This window comes from Amblyraja radiata, chromosome 23, assembly GCF_010909765.2.
Source record: "Amblyraja radiata isolate CabotCenter1 chromosome 23, sAmbRad1.1.pri, whole genome shotgun sequence".
NCBI lineage: Eukaryota > Metazoa > Chordata > Chondrichthyes > Rajiformes > Rajidae > Amblyraja > Amblyraja radiata.
This window is the reverse complement of record NC_045978.1, coordinates 33794169-33817940: the sequence shown is the minus strand read 5'-3', so window position 1 is coordinate 33817940 and position 23772 is coordinate 33794169. Positions and strand designations below refer to the sequence as shown.

The 23772-nt window shown below is 45.0% G+C and overlaps 2 protein-coding genes across 2 annotated transcripts in view; one reads left to right on the top strand and one right to left on the bottom strand.

The window, feature by feature from the left end:
* LOC116986459 (serine/threonine-protein phosphatase 4 regulatory subunit 1-like) overlaps positions 1-20297 on the bottom strand; it is a 59489-nt gene extending 39192 nt beyond the window's left edge. Inside the window, exons 1-5 of the mRNA XM_033042012.1 lie at positions 20131-20297; positions 19991-20035; positions 6213-6345; positions 4273-4379; positions 2886-3028 (exon numbers count right to left, since the gene is read on the bottom strand). Coding sequence (XP_032897903.1) covers positions 2886-3028; positions 4273-4379; positions 6213-6345; positions 19991-20035; positions 20131-20137 — 435 coding nt within the window. The 5' untranslated portion in view covers positions 20138-20297. The remainder of the gene's footprint in view (positions 1-2885; positions 3029-4272; positions 4380-6212; positions 6346-19990; positions 20036-20130) is intronic.
* A 184-nt stretch (positions 20298-20481) lies between these two features.
* Positions 20482-23772, top strand: part of rab22a (RAB22A, member RAS oncogene family) — a 41698-nt gene continuing 38407 nt past the window's right edge. Inside the window, exon 1 of the mRNA XM_033042011.1 lies at positions 20482-20755. Coding sequence (XP_032897902.1) covers positions 20720-20755 — 36 coding nt within the window. The 5' untranslated portion in view covers positions 20482-20719. The remainder of the gene's footprint in view (positions 20756-23772) is intronic.

Genomic DNA, 23772 nt, shown 5'->3' with positions numbered 1-23772 from the left:
TGGGTACAACATCTAGCACACGACATAACATTGAAGTCCGATTAAAGATAGTTCAAAAGGTCTCCAATGAGGTAGATGGGTCAGGACTACACTCCAGCTGATGAGAGGACTGTTCAGTACAGTGTTCAGTACCATAACAGCTGGGAAGAAATGGTTCCTGAATCTGGTGGTATGCATTTTCAAATTCAACTACCTCTTGTCTGCTGGGAGGGGAGAAGAGGGATTGATTGGGTGGGTGATTGGGTCCTTGATAATGCTGGTAGCCTTAAGACAACGTGAAGTGTTGGTGGAATCAATGGAAGGGAAGCTGCTTTGTGCAAAGGTCTGGGCTACGTCCACCACTCTCTTCAATGTCTTGCGCTCTTGGTTGGGGCTGTTCCCAAACCAGGTGGTGAAGCAACTGGATAGGTTGTTGTTTTGTACGACACATCTGTAGCAGTTGCTGAGGGTTGTTGGGGACAGTGTAAACTTCCTAAGCCTTCTAAGGAAGTAGGAGGCATCGGCATGATCGAGCTGTTGTCGTGGGCGGGATGGAGGCTCTTGCCTCATTTATTGACCCTAAGATATCTTACTTGACCGTATGAAACATAGTTGATGGCTGGAGTAGCTCAGTGGGCCAGCCACACTCTGGAGGAAATGGGCGAGGAACATTTCAGATTGGGACCCTTCTTATTTGACAGGTCTTTCAATCCAATTCATTTACTACTTTTGCGTCCTCTTATCTAATCCACTGATATTTTTCTGTAGCCTACAACTTTTATCAAGGTTTAGAGGGATATGGGCCAAAGATGGCTCGTATTGGTTAGCATGAACAAGTTTGGCCAAAGGGCCTGTTTCATGCTATATGCCTCTATGACACTATATAGATTCATGTAATTTCAGTATCTGCAATATCCTTCAATAATTGAAATCTAGTGCACAACAGCACTCCTCACAGAGTCTGAAGAAGGGTCTTGACCCGAAACGTCACCCCTTCCTTCTCTCCAGAGATACTGCCTGTCCCGCTGAGTTACTCCAGCATTTTGTGTCTACCTTCGATTTAAACCAGCATCTGCAGTTTCTTTCTAAACGGCACTCCTCACTGTTTATTTCTATTGGAAGGTATTAGAAGATGGAGTTGGACAAACTTGGATTCTTTTCTCTGGAACGTTGTAAGTTGTGGGGTGATCTGATACAAGTGTGTAAAATTACTCCTCTCTCTTCCCCCCCACCCCCCAACCCAAGGTAGAAATCAAAGACTATAGGACATAGCTTAAAGGTGAGAGGGGTAAAGTTTAAAGAAGATGTGAAGCAATTTGTTTTGTTTGCCCAGAGAGTGGTGCGTGCCTGGGACATGTTGCTTGAGGTGGTGGTGGAGGCAGATACAATAGCTGCATTCAAGAAGCTTTTGGACAGGCACATGGATATGCAGGGAATGGAAGGATATGGATCATGTGTAGTCAGAGGAGATTAGTTTAACTTGACATCATGTTCGGCATGGAAACTGTGAGCCTGCAGGGCCTGTCCCAGTTGGGCGTCATTTTCGCATCACGCAGGTGGCGGCGAGGATTTTGAGAATCCCAAAATCCCGGGGCGCTGTGCGCTACCACGTGTCACTGCCTACGCCACCACGTCTCACCATGCGCCATGTGCGCGTAATGCATGCCATGCGCGCGTCGTGTGGCGTGACGCTTAAATGACGCGCAAATAACGCCCAAGTGGGACCGGCCCTTAAGGGCCAGTTCCTGCGTTGTACTGTTCTATGTAACTTGGTGATAGGCTCATACTTTGCAGTTTCTGTAAGGGCAGGATACCTTGGAGAACAATTTTCAGATTTCCATATTAAAATGCCCGTGGGTAAACACAAGTTGCAGTATGATTATTAATTATAGTCAGCTCTATTGACTTAAATTTTATTGAAAAGTCCAGAAATATCACATTATGATGCAAATTAGAAAACCATTTTGTGGATTTCAGAAGACAGCCAATGAGTTAAATTGAACCAACAGCCTGCAATGACTGTGACACCACATACCGGTTGGTTTACATTTTAAAAAAGGTTAAAGTATATATAATACTACAAACCAAACCCAACTTTAAAACCCATGTCTTTTGTTTTGTAGCTGAAGAGTAACCATGTAACAAATGAATAACTAACCAAGCCGATGACTACTGTCTTACATCATCTCTGCAGCTTGCCAGATATTCCACTCCCAATCACTAGCTCTTCCAACCCCATAGTTGCACTGCTAGATAAAGTGGTGTCTGCTGCTCCATTTCAGATTTGTAGTTTATTGTTCAAGATACTCAGCCCTGGGGGATTGCTTCCCTTTACAGTATCTGCCACGGTAATTCTATGACTGGCCATCTACGCGAAAAGGTGCAAACTGCTGCTCTTATCATTTACAATACCAATTTCCAATTAGCAGCATCAAAGGTCACATTATTCAAGCAATGGCATATTAACTCCCATAAGTAACAATGTTTGCATTTAGAAGCAGAATAAGTTATTAGGACCGTGCCCAACTCAGAACAATTGAGATATTTAATCAGCACATAGAAAGAAAGGTAATAATATGACTCGACAACTCGAACCAGGCAGCAAGAACAGCTTCTACTCAGGTGGCTCGAGGTGGCTGTATAGGTTCCTATTATTCCTTTTCCTTATGCTTAAAGTACATTTCTTGAACAAAATAACACTCATCTCATTCAGTTAAGCTTCCCCATTCAACGTTTAGGCACATTTGTACCATCAACACCAACATTCAGTCCATTCCCTTTATTTAAATATATTGGTTCAAGGTTCATTTGTATCACAGATTATCGGCAGGAAACAATGCATTTCAGTTTCTTTGATGCAAATATTTTATCTTTAAAATGTTAGGTCAAGTAGCTGCACTTCTTACTTGATTATTGGGGTCAGTGAGGTATCTTACAACCACAGGCACAAGATACTTAGAAAAAGCCGTCGGGAAAGATGGTCGGTTCTCTTGAAGGAACATAGCTAGGTGTGGCACTTGTTCCATCAACTCAGCACGTACAGTGGGCTCTGTATGTGAGAAAGTACATAAAGAATGGATAATACTCCACAGTGGCTGTTACAACATATCACCTTAAAAGCACAAGAGAGTTACAAATCAATATCTCCTCCAGCATTTAACTAATTTGTTAAATATATGGTGGAATCTCTGAAATAAAATGTTTTGGAGGGAGGGGAAAACAAATTTGTTTAAAATTTTCCTTCTCTTTTCTCCAGCTTCACAACTCTTGGCATAGGACAGCACAGCTGCAACGTTGTACTCGATGACTTGACGTTTTCCTCCCATTCCTTCAGGTCAGCAGCTTGTCGTATGTACAGAAGCACACACGTCTACACACACAGACTACACACACACACACAGTCTACACACACACACGCACGTCTCCACACGCGCGCGCCCACACACGCACACACATAAAGCAGCAATTCACATGTACCTCTTCAAAACTACTTCACCATGTTCAGTGTTCGCAAAAGAGATCACATTAGAGAACCAAACATTAACTGGGTGATTGCTTTGTAGAAGGTGAAGTCCACGGAATCAACATCCTGCTTCCGGTTATCTGCCACTTTAAATCTCCAACACACCCCTACTCTCTGTATGTTTGTGACCTCCTGCATGTCACAAGGGCCAATGCAAGTTTGAAGAATAACACAGTATCTTCTATCTGAAACATTACAGACATCCATACTCAATATCAAATTCCCCAAATTTAGGTCGCTTATTTTCTCTGTCTGTACGAGGACGGGCCATTTCTGCTGCAAGTCATCATCTGTGATTTTGAGTCAGTTGTTCTCTCTCCATTAGTGCAGCCTGGGCATGTTCGACAGCAATGCTGTCTACTCAACAGCCAACAGTCTGTAGCCTCCTATTGCTCTGGTATTTTATCTCATTCTTCACATGTGTGAATTATAATGTTTTATTTTTAATTATCTACTGTACCAAGGCAAATTCCTTGTATGTATACATACTTGGCTAATAAAATGTATTCAATTCAATTCAATAACACAAAGAAGCACAGTCACTGTCTAGCTGCCTCCATTAACCCAATTATACTGGCATCATCCTATCACAGGCAACCCCTAGGTCCTTGTCACCGTTTCCCCAATTTTGTTTGCAACTTAAAAGTGCGTTTTTTGTCTCTTTCCCGGTTTTGACAAATGGTCTGCTATCTGATATCTTGATTTTCCAGCTGTTTCCATTTTTATTTACAAACTACTGGCTCATCATACAAGCCAAAACGATTACATACCTGTATCTTCGGAGAGTCGAACAATAGTCTCCATGACAGCCATGAAATCTTTTTCGTCATCGCTAAAAGCTCGCAAAACATCCAAGAGCCCTCGAGCAACAATCTGCCTGTTCGGGACGAAAATGATCCAAAAAAAGTTTGTTATTTAGGAAGTGATTATTTTCAAAAAGTATTTCAGTCTAATCTTTACAAAGTGACATATTGCATTAAAAATTAAACATTTGTTTAAAAATATTCAGAAGGGGGGAGGGGAGGAGGGGGGGGAGGGGGAGGAGGGGGGGGGGGGGGGGTGGAGGGGGGGGGAGGAGGGGGGGGGGAGGGAGGGGGGGGGGAGGAGGGGGGGTGAAGGGGTTCGTAGAAGTTACATAAAGGAAGAAACAGAGAGCCTTGATACCTTCCTGGTGGGGATGGAGGTGAAGAGGACTGGGCCTTCATGGTAAAGATGAGTGAATTCAAAGATAATGCCTTGTCCATGTTGGAGCTGAGAAATCATGCAATTACTATTGAAAGCTCTGAAGATTACTTCCTCTCATTTTTCTAAACTGAAAATTGTTTCTGCCAAACCTGTCCTGCCAGGGCCACAAATGGTACCCAGGGAATGCAAATTTGTCCAAATTTTCGTCAAGATCAATATAATTGAACTAGCCAGTTCTATTCTCTTTGTTTCAGTGTAGTAGTTATGTTGTAACTGAATGACATGCCAATGTCATGACATGACAATGTCAGAGAGCTGGTTAACCACTTTTGGAGAATGCAAGAGAGAATACATACCAGGGGGAAACAAACTGTTGAGTGCAAGTTCAGTAGTAAAAGTAGGTAATCAAGTTATCTGTTAATTAATAATACAGAGCCCGGTAGTGGAACTGAGTCTGTGTGCAAGGCTGGAGTTGGGAGGAACACAGAGATCTGAACGGCATAGAACTAGTGCAAGTAGCGAGTTAAGAATAATCGTTTATCTCATTAGTTTGAAATTGAAATCCTACAGTGCATAAGTCATCCATTGGACCATTCAAAAATAGCAGTATTTTAAGGTAGTATGGCAGCATAACAGATGCCTTGTAGGTCCAGAGACCTAGGTTGGCCTGATCACAGGTTTTGTCTGACTAGAGCACATATGTTCAATCCATAACCACATAGGTTTCCTCCAAGTGCTACATCTTCCTCAAAATATATGTGAGGTAACTATAAAATATCCTTTACTGTGGGTTAATTGAAATAAAGGATCAAAGAGGAATTTGTGAGACTAGGTTGCAGGGGAGTCTGAGAAACATTGAAAGGGGCAATAGGGCCCAACACAATGGAGCATGGACCCAATGGGCTGAATGGCTTCCTTCTGATTTATGATCAGTATAAGATTTTTGTAAGTCAACAGGGTGAATTGAAACCACAATTAACAATAAAGGGCAGCACAGGCAGAGTTGCTGCCTTACAGCGCTTGCAGCACCAGAGACCCGGGTTCGATGCCGACTACGGGGGGTTTGTACGTTCTCCCCGTAACCGCGTAGGTTTTCTCCGAGATCTTCGGTTTCCTCCCACACTCCAAAGACATACGGGTTTGTAGGTTAATTGGCTGGGCATATGTGTAAAAAAAATTGTCCACAGTGTGTGTAGGATAGTGCTAATGTGCGAGGATTGCTGGTCGGAACGGATCCGGTGGGCCGAATTATATAGAAAATAACTATTTTTGTTCTAACATTGGGCAACATCTCTTGCTTAAACTCACATTACTGCACACATTGAGTCTACAACTAAAGTTTAAGATTTAGCTATCCAGAGGAAATAGTGCTGAACCAACCAAATCTCCAGGCCACACTTATTCAAACAGCATAGGTCTGTTGAACAAGCAGCACCCTGTAGGACTGGCGTGTATGACATTGATGGATGGCCAGTTTATTGAACTCTACAAAACAGTCCAGGCCACTGCAGCAAGATGACTTTACCTGTTAAACACATTGGCACTGGCAGCATACTTCTCCAATCTGGAAAGAGGAGTCAGTTCGTCTTGATTTGGCAAATCCAAGAATGATGTTATCCTTATTCCTTCACTGTCCGAGCTGTATTCTTCAAACCCAACTGCAAGCCAAGAACAAAAAAACATTTTCCAGCATTAACATGGATGACCTGTTTAAAGGTTTAGCAAACAGTGCCAACACCTGATGTCCAATGCAAGAAAGATTCATGCAATACAGGGCATCAACCACAATTTGCAGTCAGGATGGTATCAACAAATGGTATTATCCAGTCAACAAAAGCTGTAGTCGGGATGGTATCTCCAACACTGCAGAGTTTAAAGTGTACTTTAAAAATACAACATGCAGTACAAAAATGGGTGGAAGCCCTCAGAGAAAGTTCAAAAATAATAGGAAAGGGGGGTAAGGGGGGGGGAAGTATATAAAATTAATTAATTTGTTTGCAATACAGAATGTCAAAAGCAAAGATTATCTATGGTCTGGACCTTATTCTGTAAATATTTTTTGAAACTTGACCCCAGTAAAGTCCTTTCCCAATTCACAATTTCCTCCTCGTTAGCTCACATACAGCAATACCTCATTAATCTGCGCTCTCCATATCTGTCTTTGACCTCACAGCGGACCAGCAAGAACCAATGGCCAAATCTGGTTCCACTGTGCAGTTCTACCACCAGCAAGGTTAGCACGTGCTGTAATTATTGAATGCTTAGTCCGTCGTACCCATTGTATTAATTAGGTACTCGGCAAAGGTTTAAGACTAGAGAAAACAAAAAACATAATTGAACCACTTTTCAGATCCTGAGCCCGTCCCAGAGCCTTGATGGCTTCATTATTCTTTGAAGTGCAGCAAATACTTATGCAAAAGCATTAGCCAATCTGCACACAACACACACATATGCAAAAGTTGCAACAGAAGTTGCAGACTGACACTGAAACGCCAATCTACTGCATTGCTCCAATCATACTGTGGTTGAGCATCTCATCCAAAATGTGTTGCTGACAATGTAGCTCTCTTTTATTATCAGTGGCCTTTTTCCCCTTTCCACTCACAGGACAAGTCCAGCGTCTATTGCTTCACCCACTTGCCCTCAAACTGGGTCAACTGAGGTAGAGGTTAAAAAAGAATCCGACTGATGATTAGGCAGACTTTGAATTGTTGTTTCTGTTCATACTCCATGTTCTCCGGTTTGTTTTATGTGGGGTGAGGGGGAGGGATTCAGGGGAAATATTTTTTCAGTTTCTGACCTTGCCGGAGATGCGATTGTTTTCCGGGTCGCATCTCCGGTCGCTCTGCGGTCTACCATCGATGGAGCTGGAGGCCTCCTCTGATTGACTTTGAGCCCCACCGCGGGGCGGGGACTTAATATCGGAGTCGATCCCTTTACTAAAATCCCTGCGGACTTTACATCAAGAGCCCTGCCGTCTCGGGAGAGGCTAGTTGGGAGCTCCAACGGCGCAGAGGCTCGACCAGCCCTGACGCAGGGTTCGATCGCCCAGCACGGGGGAGCTGACATCCCCCCCGATGCAGGAGCTGATCTCTCCGATGCAGAGGGCCAAAATGCCACCGACTACGGGAGTCAAGATAGTCCCGTCAACGGAGGGCTTAAGGCCCCCGACCGCGGGAGAGCAAAGAATGGAAGAGATTTGAACTTTTTTTTTTTCGCCTTCCATCACGGTGAGGAATGTGGAGGAATCACTGTGGTGGATACTTATGTTAAAATGTATTTTGTGTGTTCCGTTGCTTTTTATTTGTATGACTCACTTGGCAAATGAAATTCCTCGAATATTGCAAAACATACTTGGCTAATAAAGTATTATTGCGATTGTGATAGTGTTTGATATTGCCATCCTGGGAAAAAACATTCTGACCCTACCTCTGCCTCTCATCATTTTGTCTATGGCAGGTCATGTCTTATGAACTCACACAGAGAGTGGTGAGTCTCTGGAATTCTCTGCCACAGAAGGTAGTTGAGGCCAGTTCATTGGCTATATTTAAGAGGGAGTTAGATTTGGCCCTTGTGGCTAAAGGGATCAGGGGTTATGGAGAGAAAACAGGTACAGGATACTGAGTTGGATGATCAGCCATGATCATATTGAATGGCGGTGCAGGCTCGAAGGGCCGAATGGCCTACTCCTGCACCTATTTTCTATGTTTCTATGCTAATTTGATTGAGGTTTTTGAGGAGATGATCGACGATGGTCGGGCAGTGGACATTGATTACATGGATCTGAGTAAGGCATTTGATAATATCCTTCATGGTAGGCTGATCCAGAAGATTAAGATGCATGGGATCCCTGGTGATGAGATCATAGGGATATAGGTCTAGCTTGCATACTACCCTCTTAGTACCTAACTCCCTGTATTCTCCCTGCAGAGCCTCATCCCTTTTCAGACTCCATGTCATTTGTGCTAACGTGCACAATGATTTCCAGCTGGTTATCCTCCCCTGTAGAATGCCCTGCAGCCACTCGTAGACATCCCGTATCCTGGCACCAGAGAGGCAACACATCATCCTAGGGTCTCCCTTGTGGTCACAGGATCTCCTGTCTGCCCCCTAACTAAGAGTCTCCTATCACTCTATCTGCTTTCACCTTTCCCCGCTGTGCCTCAGAGCAAGGCCTGGCACTGCAGACCCGACTGCTGCTGCTCTCGCAAGCCAAGCTCCACTGTATAATTTTGGTTGATATAAATGCTTCAGTCTCCCCCTCCCTCAATATCTCTCGTTCTGCTCCTCACCTCTCTACATTCACCCGTTTTCATTCATTTCCCTCTTGAATTCCCACTTTCTATAACCTGCTCCACGGCCCCATGCCAAACCCTCTCTAGCACAGCACACGTCAGTGATCACCAGATCATTGAAGATGTAGGAAATAGACAATAGGTGCAAGAGTAGGCCATTCGGCCCTTCGAGCCAGCACTGCCATTCAATGTGATCATGGCTGATCATCCCCAATCAGTACCCCATTTCTACCTTCTCCCCATATCCCCTGACTCCACTATCTTTAAGAGCCCTATGCAGCTCTCTCTTGAAAGCATACAGAGAACCTGCCTCCACCGCCCTCTGAGGCAGAGAATTCCACACACTCACAACTCTCTGAGAGAAAGTGCTTCCTCTAAATGGCTTACCCCTTATACTTAAACTGTGGCCCCTGGTTCTGGACTCCCCCAACATCGGGAACATGTTTCCTGCCTCAAGCATGTCCAAACCTTCCAGTGTATCCAAAGATTTGTAGAAAAGGTTACTTCTGGACTAGAATAGAATAGTGGATTGGAGCTCAATTATATTGATGAATCTAAAAAGCTGGAGAATGTTGGAAGAGGGCAAAAGTTCTATTGTTGCACAACCCCGTGAAGCATGAACTTTGAGACACCAGGCTGTCATTTTGTTTAAGCAGCTCAACAAATAAACACATGTGGAAGGGATAGCACCTCTTGCAGGCAGATGACTAGATTTGCCAACTGATATCACATGTGTTAACTCGTCGTCAAAAAAATAAATTCATTCTACAGTGTGGTGGTAGCGACTAGCATATCATTTGGTCAAGCATTCTTCTACGAGTTATCAGCAACAAACAGCAAGGTAAAAATCACTAATGATGTGTTCATCTATACCATCGTACAGCAGTCATGAGGCATCTGCACAGCTTTGGAGCAAACATCTGAAATTGTACGAAAGCAGTTTAAACTCCAAGTATTCGTTAAGACACCTCCATGATATGCAATGGTCAAATTTGAGTTTTAATATGAGGTGGTGCTTAAATATTATAAAAAGACTTTTGTCCATCTCTGAAAATAAAGATGGTATTGGAGAGAGTGAGGACATTTTCGTCAAAGTCTCTCAAAAGAGTAGCCACGACCTTTTGTGATCGCTTCTCCTTATTACCAATTAGCACCAGTGCTGAGTCATTAGCTCCCCACCACTGAAAGACTCCTGTTAGTTATCATCATTTCAGAGGAAATCCTGAAATTACAGATTGAACACTGATTTTCCGGCCCCCCAGTTCCACAGCCTTTCAGGATTATCCCTTTTTTCTGGATGAACAGACGTCACGTGATAATGAAACGACAGTGAACCCCTGACCCGCTAATGGTGCGCGTCTCGAAACTACCATAGAGTGCCAGAAACTTCAATAAAACCAACATAAAATGGAAACTGAATGTGAATGGAATGATCTGCCGATCCATCCAGGACTCGCACAGTCTCCCCAGCCGTCACTCCCGACTCACAACCTGCACCAGCAGGCCCTTCTTCACCCACCGAAAGGACACAGAGTGCGGGAGTAATTCAGCGGGTCGGGATCTCTGGAGAACATGGATAGGCGGCATCGGTACCCTTCCTCAGACTGATTCAATTGGCTGAGTTACTGCAGCACTGTGTGTTTCTGTGCACCCCCTCATTCACAGGAGTGGGCGGGGGAGAGGAGGTGGCAGTGTTGGGGGAGGAGGGAGAGACCCGAAGGTCAGAAACCACGGCTCCCCTCACCACTGCCGCATCCTCCTCCTTCTCCCCTGGAGTCACCGACGTACTCCACCTTGGAAGCGACAGCAGGTGAGAAGGAGGCAATCCCACAGTGACGGAGGGGGCACACTGAAACACAAAGTGACCCAGCCAACTGAATCAGTCTGAGGGTCACTAGCCATGTTCTCCAGAGATCCTGATCCACATAATTACTCCAACACTGTGTCTTTTCGGAGGGGTGAAAAGGTGAAAAGGCTCGCTGGTGCACCGTGCGAGTCGGGTGTGGCATCAGAACCAATGCGTTAAACGAGATGGTACGCGGAGAGGATGGGTCGGCAAGTCTGTCCGCTATATCCAACATCTTTTCAGGGCTCTCGCTTAACTTTTTTTCCCTGTTGCCAGCCAGGCAACCTCGGCAGCTTTTTAGGTTGCCAAATGACAGTTTAGGTGGTCATTAAAGACGGCTTGCATGACCTGTGCGATAATGTGCTCGGACGAAGTGCGTAGTCACCAGTCGGAATTATGGTCAATGACGCATTCACATATTATTTCCGCTTCAAATAAAGTCGCAAACTAAACATATTCACCAATCAAGGCATGATATATACCACAATGACATGCAGCAAAATTACAATACCGTATCTCATCTCTTTTTACACGTTGCAATGAATGCAATTTCTATTATCGCTTTCCACTTCCAAACAAAAATATGGTTATTCAGCGTATGATCAACCTCGGTGAGACCAAGCGTAGGCTTGGCGATCGCTTCGCACAACACCTCCACTCAGTTCACAATAACCAACCTGATCTCCCGGTGGCTCAGCACTTCAACTCCCCCTCCCATTCCGTATCCGACCTTTCTGTCCTGGGCCTCCTCCATGGTCAGAGTGAGGACCACCGGAAATTAGAGGAACAGCACCTCATATTTTACTTGGGTAGTTTACACCCCAGCAGTATGAACATTGGTTTCTCCAATTTCAGGTAGTCCTTGCTTTCTCCCTCCTTCCCCTCCCATTCCCAGCTCTCCCACAGCCTACTGTCTCCGCCTCTTCCTTTCCTTTTCCCGCCCTCCACCCCTCCCAACATCTGTCTGAAGAAGGGTCTCGACCCGAAACGTCACCTATTGGGCAGTTTACACCCCAGCTGTATGAACATTGACCTCCAATTTCAGGTAGTCCCAACTTTCTCCTCCGCTTCCCAGCTCTCCCTCAGCCCACTGTCTCCGCCTCTTCCTTTCTTCCTCCCGCCCCCTCCCCCCCCCCCCCCCCCCCGCACACTCACATCAGTCTGAAGAAGGGTCTCGACCTGAAACGTCGCCTATTTCCTTCGCTCCATAGATGCTGCCTCACCTGCTGAGTTTCTCCAGCATTTTTGTCTACCCATTCACACAAGTTCTGTTATCCCACTTTCCTCACCCACTCCCTGCACATTAGGGGGGGGGGGGGGGGGGGGGGGGGGAGAGAGAGAGAGAGAGACCACTCAGAATTAAACGCTAGGCAAAATGGCATGGCTTCTAGGTTGCCCAGCTGGACTGTAAGTTGCCATTGGCACCCGGGCAACCGCTAATTTCTAGCCCTGCTTTTATAAGGGGATCGTTAAAACGAGGGTTTATTGTATTATCTTTCCGAAACAGTTTGGAGAGATGATTGAGACCATAGTTAATTATTTCACGACGGAGGGACACAACTGGAGCGAGCGATTGCCACTCGCAATACTATCTCTGGCCGCTCAGGGAATTTCAACTCTCATAATTTTATCCGGATTACATAGATGTAGGCGGGCCATCAGATGCCGGAAAATCGGCGCTCAATCTTTACTGATCTTTACTAAACCCTGGGAACTAAACTAATCTTTACTGCCGGTAGCGGCAGTTATGAGCACTGACAAAACAAGTTAGTGCGGCAGGTGGGGGGGGGGGGGGGGGGGGGGGGGTTCATGTGCGGCTGAAATTATGTGGGTTTCGGCCCCAACGTATAATCACTCAAGATGAGCTTGCAGATCTTGCTCTAAGGCTGCTATTTCAAAGGGAGATCAGGAATTTCTGTGTTTTTTGTTTCACTGAAACAAACAAACTGAACAACACAATTTATTCTCATTCTCCATTTGACAGAAAGTGAAACACGAGTCACCAACAAGAAGAGTAACAGCGCAATAGTCAGCGGAAGCCGAGGGTCCACTTCAGGATTGTCCTGAGTGGGTGGGCAGAAACATGTTAAAGACCAGTTCATCCAACCTGAATGAGTATACTTTAGTCCACCCGTTTCATAAAGAAATGCATTGATGGCTGTGTCCCAACAAAGAGAATTAGGTCTATCAAAACCAGAAACCTTGGAAGAACAGGAACATTCACTTTCTGCTAAAGTCCAGTTCCAAGGCTCCTAAGAATAATCCCACATTATACAAGAAGGCAGTGTGATCTCAGGAATGCAAAGCAAGTCTTCCAAATCAAGCAGGAGGCACCGTTTAATCAAGTGGATGCCAAGTAACTATGTCGGGGCCTGAATACCACCGGGCTACATGCCATAGACGGGGAAAAACTGTGGCAACAAACCATCTCTACCGAACAAGCTTAATGCCTTTTACACGAATTTGAACAGGTAATCAAAGCTTGACCTAGATGCATCCCTCTTACCCCACAGGCTCTCTCCCATTCATCTTAGTGGCAAAAGTCATATGTTTTCACAAAGGTAAACTCTCTAAGAGGTCCAGTTCAGATGGAGTTCCTGAACAGGTTCTGAAATCATGCACTGACCAGCTGACCTCAGAATTGGTCATAACATTTCCTCCACTTGTCACTCAACACTCAAGCTGTACGCTTGTTACTGTGCGGCCAAGTACAATGCCAATTTGATCTTTCAGTTCACCGATGAAACCACTGTTGTCAGCTGCTACAGTAAATGGATGAAAAACCTAGTGTTACAGTAGCAGAACAATAACTTAGTCCTGAGGAAGATGATAGAATTGGCTGTTGATCTAATAAAGCAAGAGAGTGAACACAATCCTGTCCTCCCAACGGGGCTGCTTAGGAATGATTGACAGATTCAAGTTGTGAGGTATCCTTATCATTAGCTACCAAACCAGTTCCCATCATGCTGATGTGGTGATCAAGAAAGGGCACCAATATATTTTTCTTGAGTCTCCGAAAAGATTCAGCGCAATCTCTCAAACATCTGCTACAGAAACTACTCCGACAGTCTGCACATCAGCTTGGTATGGCAACTGCTCCTCTCTTGACCGCCTGAACCTGCAGAGTGTGGTGAACATAGCCCAGTCCAACAGTGGCTCTTCGCCTCCTTCCATTCAGTCCATCTTCAGGGTGCTTTGCATCAGGAAGACAGAATATATTGTAAAGGATGCCTATCACCCTGGCATCACGAAAGCCCAGACTAAAGAACAGCTTCTTCCCCATTGCATGGACACCTGAAGCAATCACCTTGTTCACATCCCATTCCTAAAGGTGTTGCCACGTACTCTTAACTCTACCTCATTCCATTTTTCCGTCAATGTACTTTAATAATTTTTGCACGACAATCTTGTACCATTCTTCCGTTTTGCACCCGCTGTTGTAATTATTGTTGTATTTGTCGTGACTGTATGCATACTGTTTACTCAGTGACCTTGATGTGAACAAGGAATTTAATTGCACCCTAATGTAAAACTAATCCGATTCTGATTAGGGTTAGCTGCAGGTGTCAGTATACAAAATATGCAGGCAAGATACAGTTATCAGTGGATCTGAACAAGCCTGGATTTACAATTCAGATCAAGCCATGAAATTAGCAGATCCCAACTGCAATAGCATTCTTGCTCTGGTTGACCACATTGTGCTTGTATGCTGGGCATGCAAGTCAAGCGTGATTCAGTTACTGAGCCCTGTATGACAAAGCTGTGTTCATTTCTTACAAAGATGTGGTTATGCTAAAAAAGGTAATTTAGAAGAGTTTAAAGATACAGGCCCTTTGGCCCATCGAGTCCACACCCACCAGCGATCTCCGCACACTAACACTATCTATCCTACATGCTAGGGACAATTTGCAATTTTAACAAGCCAATTACAAACCCGTACGTCTTTTGAATGTGTGAGGAAACTGGAGCTTCCGTAGAAAACCCACGCAGGTCACGGGGAGAACGTACACACTCCATTCAGGATTGAACCCGGGACTCTGGGACTGCAAGACACAACTCTATCACTGCGTCACCGTGCCGCCTGCTAATTAATTGTAGAACAACCACTTGGGTGCTTAGAAAGATGTAAAATGGATTATATAAATACAAATATTTTTATATATATCTATACATAACTAAAGCTCTGATCTTGTTATCTTCCGGTAGCGCGGTCATTCTATTTGCGCAAAAATGTTACGCGATAGCACTACGATTTTTCGCCAGCTTACTCACCGTTCTCCTGCGCTGCGATTGCACCAAGTTACGTTCTGATCGGTGGTCTAATGTAAAAGTTAGCGAGGTTTAAAAATCTTAAAAACCGCGCATGCGCAGATTGATTTCCTCTCCTGTCGTTCAGCGCCGCGTGGATTGGTCTTTTCTCCTGTCACTATACATAACAGGAGTTAACATTGAGACCCTCCTGATGGTCCGCCCTTTCCTGCGCCATTGCATCTTTACCGGAGCGGTGGATGACCGGCGGAGGTTTACAACCAGACACAATTTTCGGAGGGAATAGAAACGGCGCGGTACGGGAAATGCGGAGAATCTGATCTCGGTGGAGGAGTACGACCAGCGACCAGCAAACCAGCGATCAGGCCTCCCGTGTGACTGGGACCAAATGGGTCCCACTTAGTCTAGTATATATATATATACACTTATAAAACTCTCATCTTGTCCTCTTCCAGTTTGCGTTGTTTTTACAAAAACAGTACCTGATAGCGCTTCGATTTTTCGCCACCTTACTCGCCATTACCCAGTGCTGCAAGTGCAACAAGGTTTGTTCTGATCGGTGGAATAGTACAAAAGTTATGAAGGTTTAAAAATCGTAAACAGCGCCCCTTCCGGCACCTGCTGTCAATCACAGGCGGCAAGGAGAATAAAGCTGAAGGAGCGGAGTGAGAGGAGTGTGTTGAGCGAGTGCAGAGTGCGTGACGTGAGCAGCGTGCGGAGTGAGCACGTGCGGGTGGCTTCTGCGGCGACCAGCACGACAAGCCGGGAGCCACCGAGTGGAACCGGGAGCCACTGAGTGGAACCGGGAGCCACTGAGTGGAACCGGGAGCCACTGAGTGAGGCCGAAATCTGAAGGTACGGGGTGAGCAGAGCGCGGGTTGAGCAGAGTGTAAGCTGCATCCGCGGCAACCACAACCCCCCCCCGCCCCGCCCACACACCTCTCCCTCTCCACCCCCCATCCACACCCCTCCCTCTCCCCCCGCCACGGCAGTGCTGCCACCACAGGCCCCCGACAGGACCCTGAGGCCGTCCCCCACCCCCGGGTGCAGGATGTTCCCCCCTCTCCCACCGGCCGCCCGACAGCCTCCGCCTGAAGAACGCAAGAGACGCAACATACACACCTCCCCTCCCACACCCCTCACTATCTGCCTGTTCGTGCCCTACCAAACTTATTTCCACATACCGCAACTCCATCCTATCCCCCCCTGGTTAAATCGCTCCCTACCTATGTTCAAGACACCTCACATGCTCTCCGTCGTCTCCAGGAATTCCGTTCTCTGGGCCCCCATCCCCTCTTCTTCACCATGGACGTCCAGTCACTCAACACCTCCAACCCCCACCAGGAGGGTCTCAATGCCCTCTGTTTCTTCCTCGACCGGAGAACTAACCAATCCCCGTCTTCTGATACTCTCCTCCGCTGGTCCTTACCCTTAATAACTTTTCATTTGACTCCTCCCATTTCCTCCAAATACAAGGCGTAGCTATGGGCATGCGCATGGGCCTTAGCTATGCCTGCCTTTTTGTAGGGTACGTCGAACAATCCTTGTTCGAGACGTATCAGGGCCCCATCCCCGAACGCTACCTCCGTTACATCGATGACTGCATTGGTGCTACCTCCTGCACCCACACAACTTACTGACTTCATCCAATTCACCACTAACTTCCATCCAGCACTCAAATACACCTGGACCATTTCCAACATTTCCCTACATTTCTGAACCTCACTATCTGCATCGCAGGTGATAGACTTCTGACCGACATCCACTATAAACCCACTGACTCCCATGACTATCTGGAAGGACTACCTGTAAGAACTCCATCCCCTACTCGAAAGTCCTCTGGCTACACCGCATCTGCTCCCGGGATGAGGTGTTCCACACCAGGTCATTGCAGATGTCCTCATTCTTCAGGGAACAAGGGTTCCCCTCTTCTACCATAGATAAGGCACTCACCAGGGTTTCTTCGATACCCCGTGACACTGCTCTCTCTCCCATCCCCCCACTTCCACCCTACCAGCCGTCACGTACAACAAATAATCCTCCGTCATTTTCGCCACCTCCAACATGACTCCAACACTTGTCACATCTTCCCATCTCCCCCCCCTGTCCGCTTTCCGCAGAGACCGCTCCCTCCATAACTCCCTTGTCCATTCATCCCTTCCCACCCAAACCACCCCCTCTCCGGGCACTTTCCCTTGCAACCACAAGAAATGCTACACTTGTCGCTTTACCTTTCCCCCTTGACTTCATCCAAGGAACCAAGCAGTTTTCCAGGTGCGACAGAGGTTCACCTGCACCTCCTCCAACCTCATCTGTTGCATCCGCTGCTCTAGATGTCAGCTGATCTACATCGGTGAGACCAAGCGTAGGCTTGGCGATCACTTCGCCGAACACCTCCGCTCGGTCCGCAATAACCAACCTGATCTCCAGGTGGCTCAGCACTTTAACTCCTCCTCCCATTCCGTATCCGACCTTTCTGTCCTGGGCCACCTCCATGGTCAGAGTGAGGACCACCGGAAATTGGAGGAGCAGCACCTCATATTTTGCTTGGGCAGTTTGTACTCCAGCGGTATGAACATTGACGTCTCTAACTTTAGATAGCCCTTGCTTTCTCTCTCCATCCCCTTCCCAGTTCTTCCCCTAGTCTTACTGTCTCTGCCTACATTCTATCTTTGTCCCGCCCTCTCACGACATCAGTCTGAAGAAGGGTCTCGACCCGAAACGTTGCCCATTCCTTCTCTCCAGAGATGCTGCCTCACCCGCTGAGTTACTCCAGCATTTTGTGTCTATCTCCTAGATTCCTCCTCTCTTAACAGCAGGTACTGTTTGGAATGTACAGTGAAAGGATGCCAGTATCTTGGCCAGTATTTAGATCCCAACTGATATCTTTAAAAGAGGTCATCATCACATTGCAGCTTTACACATCTGTGGGTCACCAACATGCAAAATATGATTTAAAGCATGGAATTAAGCCCTTTGTCCCACTGAATCCACGCTGACCATCAACCAAGCATTTACACTCTCCTACATCAATCCTGTTATATTCCCCATATTCTCATCAACTCTTTGTTCACCTACACACACTAGGGACAATATACAGCGGTCAATCAATCTATCAGCCCCGCGCATCTTTGGGACGTGGGGGGAAACTGGAGAACCCAAAGGAAACCCACACATTCACATGGTGAACACGCAAACAGCACACAGACAAAGACACTGATTGTGCCTTTGGTTCTGCGAGGCAGCAGCTCCACTAGCTAAGCCACTGTGTTGCCAAATTGGCTGCCAAATTTCCCAGATTAACACAATGGCTACATTTCAAAGGAACTTCATTCCCGCTAAAGCACCTTGGGATATCCTGAAAGGTTTTTAAACAGCATGACATTAAAGCAAACCCAACAATTTAAAAATATAAATACGCTCAAAGAACAAAACGATCGCAAGTAATTCCCCCATCAGTCGTGATGACATCCAGAAATCTGCAAGAACTTCATAAACTGCATGCAGCCGAGGTGCTCCTCATGAGAAGAGATTTTCATCTTCTACCTACTACTTGAAAATCGTTGCTTATCACAACCTGCTGCACTATACTTAATGTGTCTTTAAACACATACTTACAATTTTGCCAACGGTGAATGGGAAAAGCATCACATATAATGGAAATGCAAGAGACTGCAATTGTTATAATTTGGAACAAAAATACCTCTGCTGCAGGAGCATCACATGTGGAGTAAAAGGGATAAACAATGTTTCAGGTCAAGGCTTGCATCAGGACTCGTGTCATATCCTGATACAGAGTCTCAGCTTGAAACATCGACCATCTACCTCTCTGCCTCCCCAGATGCTGCTCGATCCACTGAGTTCCTGCAGGTTTTTTTTTTTATGCGTCAGATATCATCTTGTTTTGTGTCATTTTTCCACACAGTTATAGTTACGATATAAGTTTAACATAGGCAAAGCTTATAAAAATTAATATAAACTCTGAACATTCTTTTTTTTACTGTCCGATTCAAATAAGGGTCCAACTCATAACACACTAAATATCTACATATCTATTATGGCTCAAGCCCCAAGAATTAATATTAAAATTAAGATAAATGTCATTGTTGCAGCTCATATTATCACTGGAATTACGATAGAATATTAACCCTTAATAAAGAAATGCGAATACCATTTTTCCTGCATCTCCCCTAAATATTTGGTTTGGCAATCAACTTACATTCAACATGAATAGAAACATTGGAAATGCCCTAATCGGACCAATTTATCGGAAAGTGCATTCCCTCATGCGATTTGAAATCATCCATGGGCAGTGTGGAGGTGTTTAAAGATAGAAGGATGCTCAAAAAAGCAACAACTCAGACGTCAAGAACCCTTCTCATTTGAGTAGCTAGAAATTGCACCTATTGCGATAAATACGCCTTAGCCTTCACAGAATAGGAAATTATGCTTCTCCACAGGAACTATTCTGGGAAGCGTTGGTGTGGGCGGATAGACTGGGTGATAATTGGCGATGAGGTTATTGCGGTGCCATCTATTTACACCGCAGGCAATGATAACACCATTTAATGGACAGAACAAGAGGACAAGAAAGAGGCGACATAACAGAACAAGAGAGCCGACAGCACACCTCCCCTGTCTCACCTCCCGTCCCTAATCGGGAGAAAACCAGAAGGTTTTGCGAGGGTTCAGGATTTAGGGGTGACACCATAACACTGACAGCTCAGCGTCCTGAGTAGCGGTATCCACACCGCAGGGCATAGAAGGGGTGGAGACAACTGTCAAACGCCGAACCCCGCAACCCCCTGCCTACCCACCCAAGGGGGGGGGTGTCACTGAGAGCGGGGCCCGAGCATAACCACCCGCCACCGGCCATAATCATCCAATACTCACATTCCTCCAGCTCGTCCTGGGAGTCCTCGTAATACAAAGAAAGACCTATGAAGAGAACAACTTGTAAATTCAGAAAGGTGGTTTAAAACCCGCGGATAAAGAGTATGAAAGAGCCGCTAGCTGAGAGAGAACTCACATACCCGCCATCTTGGACGGAGGTGGGGGAGGGGAGAGATGGCCAATCACTTCCGCAATTAAACCACCGAATAAATAAATATGCCCCGTGCCGCCGAGCGACTAGTCGCAGCCGCCAATGGAGTAAGTGGCCAGAAATAAAATTAAAGCCCGGTAGAATTATTTTCAAATATAGTCCGGTGATGACGTACTCAACGGTTTCCCCAGGGGTTTTATCGAAGCTGGAATTATTATTTTTTAACAGGCGGCGGTAATTTTACACGTAGGTCCGTATAGAAACCTTTCTAATGGCACTTGGTGGAATTAAAACATTGTGGAAGAGTTTGCTGGGTCAACTGACCGGGTCACGTGACGGCGTTGGCAAGATGGCGGCGGCGGCCCTGCTGCTGAGGGGAGAGTTGGTCGCGGTCTAGAGCGGCTCCACATCCACTCACTTCGCCGCCTCTCGCCCAGCTGCGGCCCCTCTCTTGTCCCCCTGGGATCGAATTACTCTCCTCCTTTCGTTTTAAAGGAAACCATTGATGCCAGTTCTGTTCGTGTTCGTGTTCTGATTTGCGGGATGTGTGTGGGCTGCTGAAGAATCCAAGCTCCACCATGGCTTTGAGGGAGCTGAAAGTTTGCCTGCTCGGGGTAAGTGTCGCCAGGTTTACACGTTGTTTTCTAGGAGGATTGAACTCGGTCATGGTTTGTTCCGAAGAGAGACACGCACACACACACACACACACACACAAAACTGGAGTAACTCAGCGAGTCGGGCAGCGTCTCTGGAGGAAAGAAAAAGATGACGTTTCGGGTCGAGACCCTTCTCGCTCGTTGTCGAGTAGTTGTCGAGTTTTACGTTTATTGGCAATTGCCAGCAATGATGACTATGCGGCTGATTGTTTTATCACGTTGTTAACTTTTGCAAATGAGCCAAATATGCAAGAAATCTGAAACAATGACAAAAACTGGAAATGTAAAGATGAAACAATGACATAACTAAACATGTAGAGCGGATATCTGCCACTCTGCGCCTTTAAAGAGCAAACTAAGCGAACCGGTTGGGCAATCGATGTATTTATCTTTTTAAGAACGGAAGCTTTACAACATCTGTGCTTAGGGAACGGTGCTTTCAGCCACCAACCTAAGAATGTTACATCAGAAATACGTCTTGAATATTAACCATGCAATATGTGTAGAATAATATCCGTTAAAGGAATACTTTTCTATCTTTGTCCCGCCCCCTCCCCTGACATCAGTCTGAAGAAGGGTTTCGACCCGAAACGTCTCCCATTCCTTCTCTCCAGAGATGCTGCCTCACCCGCTGAGTTACTCCAGCATTTTGTGTCTACAAAGGAATACTTTGCCTACATTGTAATTATTTGTTTGTTGTTATTTTGTTCAAATTGAGATCTGATGTTGTTTAATCAGTAATGTTCACGGGTCTAAGAATCAAAGAATAATTTAAACAACTGAGATTCTTACATAAATATTTCGAGAATGATTTAAAAAATATTGTCATTAGTGATAGTTTGGTTTTTTGTTGTGGTCACACCTTTCTATGATCTAAAGATTCAACCAGGGAGATGGATAAGGAAATGTGAATTTTGGGAACATGTTTTAGCCATTCTGCTGTGCAGACAAAAAATATAGTGATTCCTGTCGGTGGGGGGAGGGGGGGGGGGGGGGGGGAGAAACAAGATTTTTTTTGTACAAAATGTCAATACTGGTGACTTATGTAGATCCTTCATAAGTTATGGGTAGACACAAAATGCTGGAATAACTCAGCCGGTGAGGCAGCATCTCAGGAGAAGAGGAATGGGCAAAGTTTCGGGTCAAGACCCTTTGCATTTCAATAAGTTATTGTACTTTGTAAATTGAAATGCAACAAACTTAGTTATTTTGGTCTCCTTCTAACTTTGGTACAAATAGTTATTAACTGTTTTTGTGTCATACTATTTCAATATCACTGGGGAGTTGTGTAATGCATTTATCCAGCACTCTTTGGTATACATTTTAATACAAAATGTATACTAGCTCTATAGCCATGAATGTTTGTGGAGTTGTACTTTTTCTGAAGAAAATTGCATAGCCTTGTAGCCTGTTTATATATGCAACCTAATAAACATAGAGAACAATTTTTGTACTGTGGTGAAAAATGAGTCTGTTCATTTTAGTAATCACAATTGAAATTTTTTTTTTTAATGTTCAAGCTAGAGCAGTTAATAGACAAAATATATTTGTACAATTGCTCGTTGCATCTCCAAGATTAAATATTCTTAAATTTAAATGGGTTTAGTTTAAGAGTTTGCTTGAATTGCATAGAGGAGAGTTATCAGCAGTCGTGTCTAACTTTGTTGAAGCATATCTTTATAGCTGTCTTTAGAGTTGTGTGTGACAATTCATTCATTTTTATTCTGGGAATGAGGATGCTGTCTATTGAAGAGAGTGAATAAAATTTAGTCAATGGTTTAAAAGACCAAGTGATCTAATTTAAGACAAACAATGCAGGGATAGCTCAGCAAGAACTTATTTTTCTGGCTGCTGAATTTCGACCAGCCAGGACATGGTCTCGGGGCAAGGGATAATCAATGAGACCCAAGAAGGCAGTCGATGGACTTTATTAAGAACATAGAACAAAAGATTCCTGAAAATCAAAAATGTCAAAATGGGAAAAACTTGCGAAGAATTGCATATCTCCATTGAATGGTTGATTAGCCTCTATTTTAAGATCTAGCACCAAGTAATAGAATTTAGATGATTTCACACCTCAATCTCAAGTCAACTAATACATTTTCTAAAATTAAAACAGTCACGTTCCAATAAATTATACCTCCAAAAAAAATTATCATAACAAATGATCTGTTCTTTATTAACTGATGGACCTTGGCTGCACAAGCAGATTGCCATTTGCTATATTATAATAGTTAAATGTAAAACATTTTATGCGTATAAAACTCTGGGATGTACAGAGTTTGTTACTGTACAAACGAGTCTTATTTCCAACATTATTTTTTACAATCTGCTTGCGATTTATGGAATCGTAGATATGCAGCTCATTCCACATACCCTGCACCCTCTGGAAAAGCTGATCTCTTTTAAATTTCGCCCCGTCCACCTTAAACCTAAGCCCTCTAGGGTTAGACACCCCCCGCCCTTGAAAAAAGACTGACTATCTACCCCTACTATGTATGTCCTTCATAATTTTATAAAGTTAAATTAGGTCAATCCATAGCTGCCTTGCCTACCTGTGCAAATAAAACCAGCCTATCCGATCTCTCCTTGAAGCCATTCCAGGTCACATCCTGCTTATTCTTTCTGAACTCTTTCTAATGCTACCACATCCTTCCTGTGGCAACCAGAACTTTACACAATATTCCAAGTGCAGTTTAACAAATGTTTTGTGCAGCCGCAACATGATAACCCAGCTGGGACCTTGGCTTGTGAAGTCGAGCATGTCAAATGCTGCATTCACTATCCTACCGCCTTTGTTACCACTTTCAGGAGCCTATGCTCTCTCGCTCTCTCTCTGTGCTACTTTTCACGATATACAGTGCCCTCCATATTGTTTGGGACAAAGACCAATCATTTATTTATTTGCATCTGTACTCCACAATTTGCTGTAGAATGAACCGCCAGCCAATGAGTTTTGAGACATTTGTTTGAAT